The sequence below is a fragment of the Arvicanthis niloticus genome, chromosome 4, assembly GCF_011762505.2.
Source record: "Arvicanthis niloticus isolate mArvNil1 chromosome 4, mArvNil1.pat.X, whole genome shotgun sequence".
Taxonomy (NCBI): domain Eukaryota; kingdom Metazoa; phylum Chordata; class Mammalia; order Rodentia; family Muridae; genus Arvicanthis; species Arvicanthis niloticus.
In genome coordinates this window covers 62,952,327-62,968,134 of record NC_047661.1, presented here as the reverse complement: position 1 = coordinate 62,968,134, position 15,808 = coordinate 62,952,327, and the positions used below count along the sequence as shown (strand labels likewise).

Sequence of the window (15,808 nt, the reverse complement as noted above, 5' to 3'; positions counted from 1 at the left end):
CTGGTAGAAATCTTGAGTAAAAACTGGTGGGTTATCATTGACATCCAGCACATGGATGATGAGGGAACCCTCTGTGTGGTGCACTGAATCAGAAACACGGATGATGAGCTCATATTCAGTAACTTCTTCAAAATCCAGCGTTTGCACCAGCACCACCACTCCAGTGTCCTGACTGATAGCGAACTTGGCTCCAGAATTGCTTTCTTTGACAAGACTGAAGGTGAAAGCTGGATTCAGATCCGCATCATGGACGGATACTCGAGCCACAATTACACCAGGCAAAGAATCTGCAATCATCATGACCAATGTCAGCTCCCATTAAAATTCATCATCAAAAGACATTTCTTCAGTCGTTCAGCCCAAGTATTTTCACTTTAAATCTAAAATGATTTTCTTTTCTCTGGCATGATTTCTCATCTAAAGCTCATTATGGGCTAAATCAAAACACAGAAGAATTTATAAGTACAATAAAAGTGCAAATCTACCACAGAGTAGAAGATTGAGGAAGTAGGCTATGCTTCAGTTTTATATTAGTTTTCCACTATATGCTTACACCACAACTCCAGAACAAAAAACCATCCTGAGTACTCTCCTGCAGTTACAGTTTCTATGTCTGAGTAGAGACTCACAGGGGTATAGAGGAGAGAAAGGACATTACTAAACACATCAATACAAATAATTAACTTTGAAAACAGGCCAGAACAGAAAGAAAATATTTGTGTATAGATGTATGATTTAGTACTTAACCGCTTAGTGTTGAATTTCATAAAATTATTTAATAGTGACACAGACATTGCTTTCTTCTCTTAAGTTTGTTTCTCAAAACTAAAATTACCAAGGCTATGGGAAAACAAAGTATACACAGTGCTAGTAAGTAGAGTAAATCTCTACTTTTACTCATCAAAAAAAAAAAAAAGAAAGAAAAGAAAAGAAAAGAAAGAAAAAAAAAAACCCAAACCACAGAACAAATGACATCAGCGTCTCCTGTGATCTCTACCGAACCCACCCATGAAACGGGACATTATTTCTAAGAGTCTAGTATGGTGGTGGTGGAAAGTGTCTGCCCAAGATATTTGGAATTATTCTACTGAGTATGGAATTTGTAATTTTCAGTCTTCAAGGCTAGGGACAAATTTTCGTGAATACCAATCACACTTTGTCCCATTCAATAGATTTTGACTTACGCACTTTGTTCTTTTGATATCTTCACACCGGTTGTACTGATGTATTTTCATACCAATTCATGTGCTTAGAAACAGCACAAAATCCATCAAAACAAATGAAAATCTTGAAAGTGAGAGATAAACCTGAAATATGTTTTGTTTATAGAGTAATAGTTACCGGCATCCTCATGTGGAGACATTTCTACGGAAGGGAGTTGGTATAATTTGTTTGGAGAGCAAAGACAGTAAGATAAATGTTCAAAATGTTCAAAATGTTTCAGAATTTGGTAATAAAAGAGAGAGGAAAGAAACAAAGGTAGCCACAGTTTTCAACCTTATCTATAGGGTGATAAGTTGGCTTTACTAGTGTAGCTATTCACCATGGGACAACTTTGGGTTCTCAGACTATGGAGTCATTGTGTAGTAAATGCCCTAAACAGTCCATCACTAAAACAGTAATTTTTTAGTCTCTACCAGTAATGTGGGTTATACTAGAGGAAAGTGATGACCCTGTACATAATCAAATTAACTTTACTATCATCATTAGTGTCCTGCAAAGATCAACAACATGAGTCTGACAAACTCGATGCTCAGAAATGATTATTACAGCAACAGCATGTGCTTCTACCTGGAGTCCATTTAGTGTTTTAAAAATATCTGCATATAAGCAGACTGTAATAATTGACAGTTGGAGGCTAGGGACTAAGCCTCCAGCCCATGTGAATGCAAATCCAAGTGTTAGGATTTAAATCTCCTGATATTTGATATTTCTCTTAAGACCATCCACAATTATTCAATAAAATGAAGACAAAATTATTTTGCTTGCATGGCTGTTGAGAACTGATACTTAATAGAACTCCTGCTGTTAAAAATAATGACAAATGTGTAAGTTAATCAAAAGTTGATTCCAAATTGTTACACTTACTTTCTGCAATTTCTACTGCTTCTGAGGGAAGAAAGACTGGGGCATTGTCATTTATATCAATCACCTGTATCTTGACCAGAGTTGTATCAGAAAGACTGGGCACCCCTCTGTCTGTGGCTTGCACAATCAAGCTGTTTTGGAAAAGAATCAAAGAATGTTATGAGCCATCTTAGAAGTATAAAAAACATAAATATCAAATCTAGTTCAATATTTTATGTGAATTCACTGACTTTTATTTCTCCCGTGGCCTTTTCTAAATAGCATCATTTACAATTTATTTCACAAGAATGGTAGCTTGAAATTTATGTATTTTTGACAAGTTTCAAGAACAAACTCCAGCAAGCTGCCAGGGGTTGTGAAGCATCAATGTAAAAATAAATGCACAATTTCTTGGAGACAGTTTTTAAAATTCTAAGAATAACCTAAACAATACATGTGCTAACTCTTGTGCCCACCCTACTGCATGGGGATTGCTACACATTTCCATCTAATTGTACCAACAAAACATTCTGTCAAAGTGATGGCTATGTACGGATACTTTTCAGATCCAAATTTCAAACCATCAACATTATAAACTTGTGAGAGCTTGCTGTCATGATGGAGGAGCAAGTGGGTCATGACGGGCTTGGACTCTTCAGAGGAGAAAGAGTGAATTCTGATGGAATTCACACAGAATGATTTAATCTCCCTGGGGTGGTGCTACAGTGAATTGTTTTACCAACCAAGCTATAGTGACTACTACTGGCCTCACCTTCTCCCTTTCTCTCACCATTCTTAGCATCATCAGATTGCAAGCCTGGTCAGTCGATCTCTTCAGTATCCCTTGGATTAGTGTGTTATTTATTTTGTCCCTGTCCCAAGAAACTCAGGTAGGGTAATCAAATTTGAATCTAGGACCTAATAGTATGATAGAATGTGGAAAATTCAATGTTTTCACAACCAGTCAAGTCTAGACAAATTGGAACTTGAGTTTTATTGTACTAAATCCAGAAAAGTATGGGGTTTCCTACACTAAACATAAGGAAGTGCATGCAAGTCTCTGCACCCATTTCCCCAGAATGCATCCTTAGAACTTGAGAGATGACACAGTGGTTAAGAATGTATACTTCTTAAAGGTCTAAGTGCAGTTCCCAGCACTCACATCTTGTAGATCACAATTACGTCTGACACCATTTGGCCTCCACAGGTACCTACATTCATGTGTGTATACCTTCTCCCTGTGCCACCATGCACACAGTTAAAAATAAATCAATAGCAGTTTGAAAACCTTAACCCTTATTTAAACATCTACTTGACTCTCCGTTTTGAAGCCTTTCAGTCTCCCAAGCAAATATACTTGACCCTCCAAATGCTGGCTTCTGGCTGATGCTCCTGTCCTTACAGTCTGGTGACTTTCCAAGGCTCAAAGTTCCAGTGAGAATTCTCATATGATATGAAAGCCCTTTATGATCATAGTAGACATCACATTTTCCTGCTACAATGGTTATTTTTTTTGATGGATTACCTGTCTGCATCTTCCCTGTGTTGCTTTAGGAAGATGCCTATCACTCTAACAATTTTCTTTAGTGAATGTTGAGTGTTAAGTTCTGCAGACTTTTCCATGGTTAGAGATTTATTAAATGGCATATCCAGAATCCAATCTTAGGTCTTGCTCAGTTCAAAATCTGTGTTCCTCATAATGGGCCCCTCTCTCCCTGGCATGCTTCCTGTGCTGCACATACAGAACACCTAATCATACCACCCTTTTCATTTTTCTCTAATAAGTGTTGTGAGAGTCATGTAGTGAAACTTTTTATTTCTTTAATAACTCAGTTATGTTATGTGAATATGTTTTTGTTTTAATCCCAGGTGTGGGATAAGAGGATGCTTCACAGCAGGTGATTATGATTTGACTCATGCTCTAACAGGGGCATGGTTTTGGCAGCTGCAGATAGTTTCTGAGAATGTGCATGACATTTGGAAGTCTGGAAACTTTTGAGAGGGTATAAATGCCAGAACCTCAAGAGGGACAGGGCACACTTGCTCAAAGGCAGGTGCTGCTGTTTCCTGCTGATGCAGTTTGTCAAGTGGTCATGAGCAAAGAGGAAAGAAGAAAACTTGGATATCCAAGAGACAAAGACTGGATTTGCCCCCAAGTAACTCAATGCCCTTTAACCAGCAGGAAGTAGTTGAAAGAGGTCTACAGTCCCTTTCCCCTCTGAACTTCTTTCTCTCTTACCTACTGTTGGGGGGGGGTGAAAGAGATTAAGGTGCAATAAGGGTTGGAAGGGCGGTAGATAAGACAACCCAATAAAATATCACAAAATAATCACATATACAAATCCAGGGAGAAGCAGGTACATTGTAAAGTGTATTGTCAATTAGAATAACACCTTCATTTCGGATGGTATTCATATGAGCCAGACATAGAGACTATCTTTTAAGAAGCGATCACGAAAGTAAGCATAATTTCTCTTGCATTACTAGTATCTTGTAGTTACCTTTTCCCAGTCTTAAATTTTAAAATTAAGCCTTATCTCTTTCCCATTTTGAATTCCACTAAGACCTGCCACTGCTTGCTGTTTATGAAGCCCACATCCTCCTATCTTCTATTCTCATGAAGTTGGGACAGCAGCAGAGAACCCACTTGAATTTCATAGGAATAATTCTAGGTAAGAATTTGATTTGTTTTCATGAGAAGACATATGGGAATATTTTGTGAAAGTAATCAACTCATAATTTTGTTTTTCCATTGCTGTCTACTGAAGGGCTCTAGGAGGCCTGAGCATAGCAAACATAGCACTGACAGATACTGCTTTTTACCCTTCCCTCTTCCCCTTGCAAACCCATTAGATCACATTCCTAAAGCGAGCCACCAAGTTCTATTGTCTTATTTGGTCATCTCCTCCTTCAAAGTCTAGCAAGAAAAGCTCCCTCTGTCTCACCTAAAACAGGCCCAATCAAAACAATGCAACTCATCCTAGCATAATCCCTTTATAAACTGCCATTTGCCTATGGGCCATGTCTGTCTTCTCTCTATCCAGAGGCAGTCCTTTGTCTCTCTGTGTCAAATATTTTTTACCTTTCTCCCTTATTCCTTCTTATTTCTAGTTGTCTGTCTCCTGTATTTGTCTCTTATTCCCTGATTTTTGTCCCTTTTGGGCAAATAAATCTCCTTTGTGCTGAGAACTTAGTCTTGGTGTGTCTTGTACCAACTGCAGGCCTTTCACCTTCTCCTCCCCACATTATCCAATGTTTTAGCTGAGACATTAGAGCTAGACTTCCATCAACTATGTCATTACTGTCACAATCACCCCTAGTCTCATAATGCCACAACCTCAGGGTCCTATGTAATGCCTAAGTCAGGCAAAAAGAAAAGTGAGCTTTCTTTGATATGGAGGAAATCTCTTGTTCTGTGTCAAAATAAACAGGCAAGAAAATGGGAGCCTGTTGATGGTTGGAAGAACAACTGACAGACCACGAAAGCAGAGCTGCAGTGATTCTGAACTGAGCCTGGGATACCTCAAGCTGTCGGAAGGCTCCTTGGCTGTCTTTGTGAAGCTGAGGGTTGTAGCAAGTTCAGCTGGCTTCATGTGGCAGAACTCTTGCACAGAGCCATGTCAGCAGAGGCAGTGATGAAACTGACCAGACCTAGGACAGGCCCATCGTAAGACCAGATCTATTCCTATTCCCCCAAGTGTGGGAAGCTTCTCTCACCACAGAACACTTCAGATGAGGCCTTTGAGCAGATAAGATCTCACTGAATTTCCTTTAAAAAAAATACCAAAATTGTTGACCGATGAAATTCTAAAATTTCTCTTTCCACTGTATCTCAAGTATCTACCAGGAATTTTCTTTTCACTCTGAAATTTCAAGAAAAATAAAAAATATCAGCTAACACCAGAAAGGGCTATAAAAAAAAGTTAGGATTTCTGTGGAAAGATGGTAAGATGACTTCTCAGACCTGTCTCTTCTTCCCTAAATTTCACCGAGAGGATAGCTAGGAATTTTTTCTTTTCAAATGCAAGTTCTTAAGGCTAAAAAAGATAATGAACAAAGTTGGAACTGGAAGAGATGAGAAGATAGAGTGTGTCGTGGGATAGGTGTAGACAAGTTGTGGAAAGAAGATCGAGATCAGAAGGTATTCAAAAATACAACATGAGAAATGGACCTCAAGTGCCACTTAATAGAATGTTTGGTTTCTTACTTGTTTAATATATATGTATATATACATGTATATATATGTATATATGTATATATATATATATGCCTTATAAACAGATGCATACATACACATGTGTATGTATGCATGCATATAGGTAGATAGATAGATAGATAGATAGATAGATAGATAGATAGATAGTCTTATACAAGGTCTTTCTTCCACAATCTTTAATCTTTTTCAGTATTCTGCTTTATATATATGAAACATGCCAGAGAAGTTAGCCAACAAACAAAACTAGATCTCAAACACCTTAAAAGGGTCAGTGTCTCCTGAACACTTACTCAACAGGATCCATAGCAACAACCAAAATGGCAAAGACCAAAACAAAAACAATAATCAAAACAAACAAGAAAAGAAATGGGCAGAGGGGCAGAAACTCACAATGAAATCATGTATGAGAACAGAAAGAAAGGGCTCCTTGTTCAAAAAGAACTTATTCAGCTTAAGAAGAAGCCTACATTAAAGAATATATTGAGGCTCAGTGATATGGTTCAGCAGGTAAAAGCCATTGCTTAAAAACCTAATTCAAACCCTAGGGCCTATATGGTGGAAAGAATGACCAATTCACACAAGCTGTCCTCTTACCTCCATTCTTCACACTATGTGTGTGCACATGCCGGCACAGGCAGGCGCGTGCACACACACAGAGACACAGACACACACACATGCATGTACATGCCAACACATTCACTCATGTATGTATACACACACACACAATGTATGCACACACATGCACACAATAACACATTCACTCATGTATGTATATACACATATGCATACATGCATGCACACACATGCACATATGCACAAACACACATGCATATGCAAACACATTCACTCATGTGTGTATACACATAAACACACACGAAACACGCTCACATGCACACACATGCACATGTGCACAAACACACACACACACACACACGTATGCTTATATATAGTGGTACAGTTGAAGGTATTTGCAAATGTGATAACTTGGACCCAGATAATTTGCTTCTATGGCAGATGAGAAGCAGTCAACTTCTCAGCTTTTGCTTCTCACAGTTTGGAGTTAATTTATTCATGCGTAGTTGGAGAAAGGCCTCTCTAAATATTAGGACTAATTTAAATGTTGGGAACATGACGCAAATAGGAAAAAGTTAAAAACCATTAGATTTAATTGCTAACTAAGCTCCATTGAGTAAGAATTCTGAAACAGGAAGCCATCACAATTGGGAAGTGCTTAGTCCCTGGGACCTAACAGACTGTCAATGATCTCCGAATTTACAATCACTGAAAGAACACTTGAGCTGAGATTTACCTACAGTCATCCATGAAGGAGAAATGTTTCATGCTTAAAACTACCATGCCAACAATGAAGCAAAAGAATAGTTTTAACATACTTATACATTAAATGCAATAATTTTAGTAATTACATTAGAATATTACAAAACATCTCCTAACTGCTAACTTAGGGAAAGATTTTAAACTTTAAAATACTGCCTTTGAAGTAACATTTTGAAATATATTAAATAAAAAAAACAACAAAACACTTAATCAGACTTTCAGAATTGGAAGGGTGGTTAATTAGTCCAATACACTCGGTAACATACTCCATTCAAGCCAGCTTTCAGTGCCTAACCACACAAATATACTGTACTTTCCTCACAAAACATGAAAGTAGCCTCAAATATTGACACAGTATTTTGTACTCCCCCCAACCCCCTCTAAACAGAAGGGCTGTTCTGTAGCTTCCATGATGGAAACAGTGTGACTGCAGTTCAGAATCATTGAGTTTAAGTCAGAATTCGATCCTCAATTTTAGTATTGCAACCTAGAATAAGCCAACTATGTAATTTGCATTGTTAATGAATAAAATACCTTCCTTAACTTCTATATGAAATGGCTACAAGAGTGAAATGAAACACTGTAGCCACACCCTGCATCCATGTTTTGCTTTGTTTTGCAAAGTTTTAATTATTCATGGCCAACCACCAACATCCAAAAGTGTTAATGGAAAATTCTAGAAATGAATAATTCATAAGTTTTAAATAGCTATAATTTGGAGTATCTTGATGACACTTCAGTCTGCTGTATTCTTTCTCCCCAGAATGTGAATTATTCTCCTGTGTAGTATATCCACACCATATATATCACTTGCTCTTTAGTTACTTAGTTGGCATCTCAGTAATCAGCTGTATAATTGTGTTCCTGTTCAGGTAATTCTTGAGTTACTTATTAGTTACCTCAGGCCACAAGGTTAACAATGATATATGAGATCTTTCAGGGCATAAAACATGGAAGGGGAGATTAACTCTGGTAATGTGTGGCTATACTGCCTGGCATTTAGAAACACAATTAAACAATATATTTTGGTTTCAATAGGAAGTTTCAGGTCTTCAGTGAGGATCCCAGAACACATCCATCACAGATAAGAAGTAACTATTTTGATGCATGTGCAAAGCTTTTTAGAATGAACCACAAAATACTAATACAATGTAAACCAAACAGTAATATGAACAAGACAGATGTGCTTTCTTTCACCACTATCCTACTGTATCTCCAAAGACAAGCAATACTAACAGCTTCTCTGAGGAGTGTTTTAAGCAAAAGGTTTCTTTTATCAGCCAGTCATGCGGCATGAACACTAGGATGTCCCTTGTTATTTTCTATACGTGGTTGAGACAGGAAAGCATAGTGAATACTTCAGCAACCTGTATCATTCTTGTTTTGCAGTCTGTATACACACTTTTGCCTCACTAACACACTTGGTAGCCTGGCTCCTTTACCATGCGCACACTCTCATCTCCAAAAGACAGCCCAGCAACTTTGGACCTGCACCTGCATCGGTTGCACATACACTCATCTCTAGACTATATTTGTCTTTCCTCTTCAACAATAAAATGTACTCTGTATCTATACAAATATATTCCCAGTGTATGAACTGAGGGGCTGATCCAGCCTGAAATGGTCTTGGATGCATGCACAGCAAGACACAATTATCTTCAGTAAACTTTAAAAGAGAATCTTCTATTGACCACCTTATGCCCGTGCATGATTGGGTGTGCAAATGAATAAAATCAGATGTGTTATAGGAATGGACATCCACAGTAGAAAAATATACGATGGAAGTTATCAATCAAAGCTGAGAACCACCCTCACTGAGGCCCCTTAGTAACCAAACTTCTCGTTCTCTTAACACCTTAGAGGAAGACCTGAGCAGCCATCAAGAGCCTGGAGGACCTCCCTTCTCCCATGTTCTGGCTTCTCCTCTGCAGTGCATTCTGTCCTTTGCCCCTGTTCTGTTTAAATAAGCACACTGTGACATTTCTGCAATTCTGAGTTTACTTTTATTTCAATTCATTGAATAAGAGGTCCCGCACCCTATCCTACCACTGACCTGGTTTTAGAGACTGGTTTCATAGCGTTCTACGTAGGGGCCATCATTCTTTAAGGAATATCCCTTTATGGCCACTTTAGGTTTCTTAGAGCCCCTTGCTTTATTGAGTGAGATGCTGTAAATATGTGTATGTAAACTATACTTGACTAACACCGACCCCTGAAAACATGGAGCAGGCTTGCAGCCAGCCACTGAGACTGGCATCTCTCAGATGCTAGGCCATGATCTTTAATGCCAAATTTCAGCTTTTAATAAGATCATTCTGCTGGACCATGGTCCCACAACAAGGACTGTGATGACAGGGCTGGGCTTTCAAACAGAAAAGAATAAAGAATTACACAAAAGAATGCCAGTCAATCCATCTCTTTGTGTTTAAAGTAACAAAAGGCATTTGCAGAGGGCATTCCCACTCAGTGAACACTTCACCAACACTGTCTTTTGAGTGTCTCTCCCTTGGTTCTTAAGAGTGCGCATCAACTTCCAGATCCGATCCAGTTACTTTTTCAAAATAGCAAATAATTTCTAAGACATATGAATGTGCCCAAAGGTTGACTGTAGGCTGGGTCAAAGGGGAAAGAAGAGTTTTCCCAAAGGCTCGTCGGGAAGACCTTGGGGAAGAGTTCTCTGATGCGTGTGAACCTGAGCGCACCTGTAGGAGTTGGTGGACTCATAGTCCAGGATGGCGTTTGTCATTATCACTCCGCTCAGCTCCTCGATCCAGAAGGCTCTGTCTTGGTTGCCAGAAACAATGGAATACTCAATCTGGCTGTTCAAGACCCCGTCCATGTCAGTAGCAGACACCTGTGAGAAATCAATATTTCCATTGGAAAGGATTAAACTGTAATGTGATCTGAGCCTGCTTCTCTGAGAAATATGTTAGCAAAGAACAGAGATTAGCAAATGCATTTTAAAAACAATGCTTAGGGCAGTGGTTCTCAACCTAATGATTCGAACCTTAAATACAGTTCCTCAGGTTGTGGTAACCTCCAACCATAAAATTATTTTTATTGCTACATCATAACTGTAATTTTGCCACTGTTAACAAGTCATAACAACTATCTGTGTTTTCTGATGGTCTTAATTGACCTCTGTGAAAGGGTCATTTCAATCTGTGGGAGCTGTGACCCACAGATTGAAAACTACTGGCTTATGGTCGCACCAACACATTCAGCTGACACTTGAATTGGGTTTTAATGAATTAGATAATGGGAGGGAAAACGTCTACACATTCATTTAAAATATTTCCAAAATGGCACTCACGTGTTTTGAGCTATAACTGGGTGCAACTGGAAAATTTCTAATATGCTTGTACAGTTTTCTAGTTCTGCCATGGATTCATGCTGGCTCCAGACAGACAACTGAATGTTACAGGGAACTCTGAACACTGAATGGCAAGTCTTCGCTTGCTTTTTCTTTCTTTTTATTTCTGCATGGGTATGTATATGTTTATGCATCTGTGCTCATATGTATGTGGAGGCTAGAAGTTGACATTAGATGATTTTATTTTTTATTTAGAATTTTCCCCTAACCTAGAATTCACTGACTCAACTAGTCTAGCTAGCCAGCTAGCCAGATTGCCCCATGAGTGCCCTTCTAAGGATGGAGCAGGCTATCACACCTATTTTACATGTGTTCCGGGACTTTGAACTGCTATTCTCACACTTGCACAGCAAGTGCTTTATCTAACAAGCTACCCAGTCACCCACACACCTCTAGTTCTCATTTGCCTTTCTTACCTGATTGAAGTATTATCTATATAATAGGCCAATATAAGGCTTTTTTATTATAGTGAAGGTTTAATTCAAGGGAACCTTTGAAAAGTGAGTTAAATCTTAGATTTAGTGCTAAGTTATCATAGTGCTAATAAGTTATGATCCTAATGGCTTATTTGGTGAATTTTCAAAGTAGTGTTCAGGCCAGAACAATGGGTCTACAACATTTCCCATGGGGATATATTGCAGGCTTTCCTGTGCTGAATTTCAATCACTCAACCTGTTATATCAAACATTTTAGGAAGCTGTTGAATTATTACACTGTTTTAATTCATGCTCTTCATATCTGGCGTGACTCTGCCTTGGCTCACAACCCTTGTCATCTCTTGGGCTCCTATATTGAGTCCCTGGTTTTCTTCTTAATTATGTCTCAGTTCATCCTTCATCCTTCTACCCAAGTTCTCAGAAGAAGCTGAGAACCACAAGGAACAGACTGGACCTCATCAGAAGGGCTTGGTAGCCAGCTTTATGGTACAGAAAGGCCACAGAAGCCTTTAAGATCACCAGACAGTGAAATTAATTTCCAAAGGGGAAGAAATAAAAATACATCATGCCGCCCCCCCTCCCCCCGCCCCCAGGGCTGTATATTTAAGCTTGATTCAGATAGTAGACTTTCCAGGGTGGGTATTAGCACTTTTAGTATGCTGGAAATCCTTCTCCACTGTGGAGACTTCAGCAAGATGTGTGTCAGACCACGGAACCCTGGTAAAAACAGGAAGAAAAGAAGTCACTCTGGTAACTGCAGTCCAAGCTGTCCTCATCAAGAAGAAGGAGCCCTGCTTTGCCTCTGTCTTTACCTGGGATTCCAGACATTTTTTGTGACCTACAAAGTCTCTGTTAGTACTCAGAGAGTCCCCAGAGAAAACAGCTGTCAGGAAACTGAGCTCAGGATCAATGAAGAATGAACAAAGGAATTTCAGGTTTCCCACAGTCTAAAGATCCATCCAAGCCATTGAACATGTCCTGGAGACTGTTAAAACTTAATTACATGTTGGTCATGGGTCATAGGTACTTTGACATACATTGATTGATTGGTAACACGCACACACACACACACACACACACATTCTGTTACCTGTATGACACGAGCATTGTAGAATTGTCCTTCAGACACCGATGCTTGGTATACACTTCGTGCAAAGCGTGGAGGATTGTCATTCTGATCCTGGATGGACACTGTTACTTTGGTGAAGGCTTTATGCCCATTGCTCTCAGCAAGAATGATGAGCTGCACCTCACTCCTCACTTCAAAATCAAGCAATCTAGGCTCTTCTACGATGAGTTGTCCTGATTTTAGCCCCAAGGTGAAAGAATTTTTAAAAAAATGATGTTATTTTTAAATGCCTCAGATCACCACTGATTCATGTGCTCTGACTGGGGCCATTATGGAAAAAGCAGAGAACTTACAGATATTTGCTGATTTCTAACATTTGTAGGTAAATAACTGGAATCAGGAAGCTTAAGTTATCTTTCATATAAAAAAAAAAAAAACAAAAAAACAAAAAACAAATCTGTATATTTAGCCCATTCCAGTGTCTGCAAAGTCTACCTTGTAAACATTTTGGTTTTTTTTTTTTTTTTTTTTTTTTTTTTTTTTTTTTTTTTTTTTTTTTTTTTTTTTTTGGTTTTTCAAGACAGGGTTTCTCTCTGTGTAACCCTGGCTGTCCTGGAACTCACTCTGTAGACCAGGCTGGTCTCAAACTCAGAAATCCGCCTGCCTCTGCCTCCCAAGTGCTGGGATTAAAGGTGTGCGCCACCACTGCCCGGCTATAAACATTTTTTAATCCATGTATTCATTCACTCATTGTGGGGAGGTTTGCCGCTGTCTGCTTGTGAAGGTCACAGAACAGCTTTTGGAAGCTGGTTCTTGCCTTGAGCCTTGCTGAACATGCATGGCCTCCCTTGTCCCTGCTGGTGTCCTATGTACTCCAGGTCAGCTGGCCCACAAACCTCCAGCAGCTTTTCAGCCTTGGCACTTCTCACAGTATGAGTGTTAGGATTACAAGTGTGAACAAGTACACTACCTTTGGCTTTTTGTGACCGTTCTGTGAATTGAACTTAGGTTCATATGAGGATTGCATGGCTCTTTCTTTAACTTACTGAGCCCTCCCTCAAACCCTCAAACATTTCTTAAATCTTCTTCTGTCTCATTTGCTGCCATTTTCCCTTGCACTACCTGCGTTTCCCTCCCTGACCCATGCATAAGTTAAGTTAAGCATTAGCAGCTTAACTGATTTCCCCAAGGATCCAAGCTCCATTGTGAAATGACAAGAAAGTTGGTATTCTCCTGCACAGAACCTGTCAGTGGATTTCACAGTGTACCAATGATGAAGCAGCTTTAAATTTCAGGGGTGTGCTGGCTCAAGCCTATCCTATCTCAGCCTGGCTTGTTATCTTTTCCCACTTCTACTCCCTATTTCCTCCCTCTCTCTGATAAGTATCCTGCCATCTTATGCCTCCTGGTTTCAGTCTGGTTACTTTTCCTTGGTTGAGGCTGCACTGGTAAGCACTGATCCTTATCTCTGGCTTTCAAACTTCATTATAACCCCAGTACCTAGCTCACCGGGCAGCATTCAGTACTCTCACACTCTCACAGAAAGCACAGAACCAGGATACAGAAATGGACCTTGGAGGACAATGCCACAGCTCACATTTCTTGCCCAAATTAAAAAATTCCTTTGTGTGATTTCTACTATGTGTGTCTGTTGCAGGATGACATAGTGGCATAGGTTTGAAAAAAAAGGCAAGAAGAAGAAGAAGAAGGAGGAGGAGGAGGAGAAGGAGGAGGAGGAGGAGAAGGAGGAGGAGGAGGAGGAAGAGGAGGAGGAAGAGGAGGAGGAAGAGGAGGAAGAAGAAGAGGAGGGGAATGAGGAGGAAGAGGAGAAAGAGGAGGATTTAGTAATGTGAATTTCTAGGTGTGTGAAGGCACATGCATTGTAATTCTGAAGAAATCTATATTCTATATTAAGAACTATCCTACCAAATTTAAGAACTTAAACATTTTTTACTAGGTGTGTGTGTGTGTGTGTGTGTGTGTGCGCGTGTGTGTGCGTGCCCGAGCGCACATGAGTGTAATGTATACAGAGGAGAGGTTGTTAGACATCCTGGAGCTGGAGATACAAGCAGTTGCAACATACCCAGAAGGGAAGTTGAGACTGTAACTCCAGGCCTCTGCTCTAAACTCCTGTGCCATCTCTCCATTCACTCTACTACCCAATTTAGAGTGTCAGAAATCCACTGCCATTTTTGACACCAGACTTAATTTAGATCCTTCACAAACCACATCTGCTTGTAGCCAGTCCCCCTTGCCAGAATTTAAGGTCACTGTAGAAGCTGCAGAGTCACTGAGATGCATTTTGTGACTGGCAGTGAAAGTGGCAAGTCTTCAGAAAGCTCTGTTGCATGGGGTGTGGGGGTTGAAGCCTGAGATGGGGGTGGGGCCATAAATCTCCCCAGATCACACTATCATGTACTGTTTGTACAGAAAAAAAAACATAGAAACACAGTAACAAGTTGTTAGTGTGGTCTGGAAGACCGTGTGCTGGTTGTAGTGCAAATCAAAATGGAAGGTAAGTGAAAGACTTGTTGCTCCTTTGGTAATTGTATGTGGGATGATGGTGTTGGGTGGTGGGCTGTGAGAAGCAGCTGGGCGATTGGGCGAGCAGGAGCTTGGAACCCTGGAACCTTATTGGATGGCAGGAGTTCAGTTCTGCTCCCAGGCCCTGGTTCTTTTCATTTAGCTTCAGCCCTCCAACAACCCCTTCCACAGAGAGGTCTATGGCCAACAAGTCACAAGGAACAGGCCTCAGGCCCTAGAGAGATTTACATACTAATGAGGTACCTGAAGGCCTGAGGGTGAAGCCAATTAAGCATTCTTCCCCAGCCCCTCCCCCCTCTCTCTCCTTCCCTATTTAACTCAGGTCTGCCCTGAGTTTTGGGGGATGCATCCAGATCCATCCACCATCCACCATGACATTAAAGCCTGTAAAAACCCATGAAAAAAAATTTTTTTGGTTGAGAAGCATAAACATTGTTGCTTTAGGTGATCCTGTTAGGGAGAAAAGGAAACGTTTAAATTTTTTCGTTGAAAAACAGAAATGTTGTTGTGGGTCTTCCTGTTGGGGAGAAGAAGCACTAATGGCAGGTTTAGAAGCAGTGGGGGAGGGCTTGCTCTGTCATGTGGCGTCTGGGTGCTCTGGCAGAGAGGTCCTGCATTCCCCCTTTGTTTTTCTTAGGAATCTTAAATGTAGAGAAGGAGAAAAAGGCTAACTTTGAAGAAACCTTAAAGGAAGAGACATAGAGGCTTGATAAAAGAGCCAGGAGGCAGAAGGAGTGAGAGGCTGTGTCTATGGGAGAGACACGTGG

At 40.0% G+C, this 15,808-nt stretch overlaps 1 protein-coding gene across 1 annotated transcript in view; it reads right to left on the bottom strand.

Moving 5' to 3' along the window:
- The window catches only part of Dchs2 (dachsous cadherin-related 2), a 211,581-nt gene that overhangs the window by 11,334 nt on the left and 184,439 nt on the right, over positions 1-15,808 (bottom strand). The window contains exons 15-18 of the mRNA XM_034500570.2: positions 12,519-12,730; positions 10,321-10,472; positions 2,089-2,219; positions 1-287 (exon numbers count right to left, since the gene is read on the bottom strand). Of these exons, the coding sequence (XP_034356461.1) occupies positions 1-287; positions 2,089-2,219; positions 10,321-10,472; positions 12,519-12,730 (782 nt within the window). The remainder of the gene's footprint in view (positions 288-2,088; positions 2,220-10,320; positions 10,473-12,518; positions 12,731-15,808) is intronic.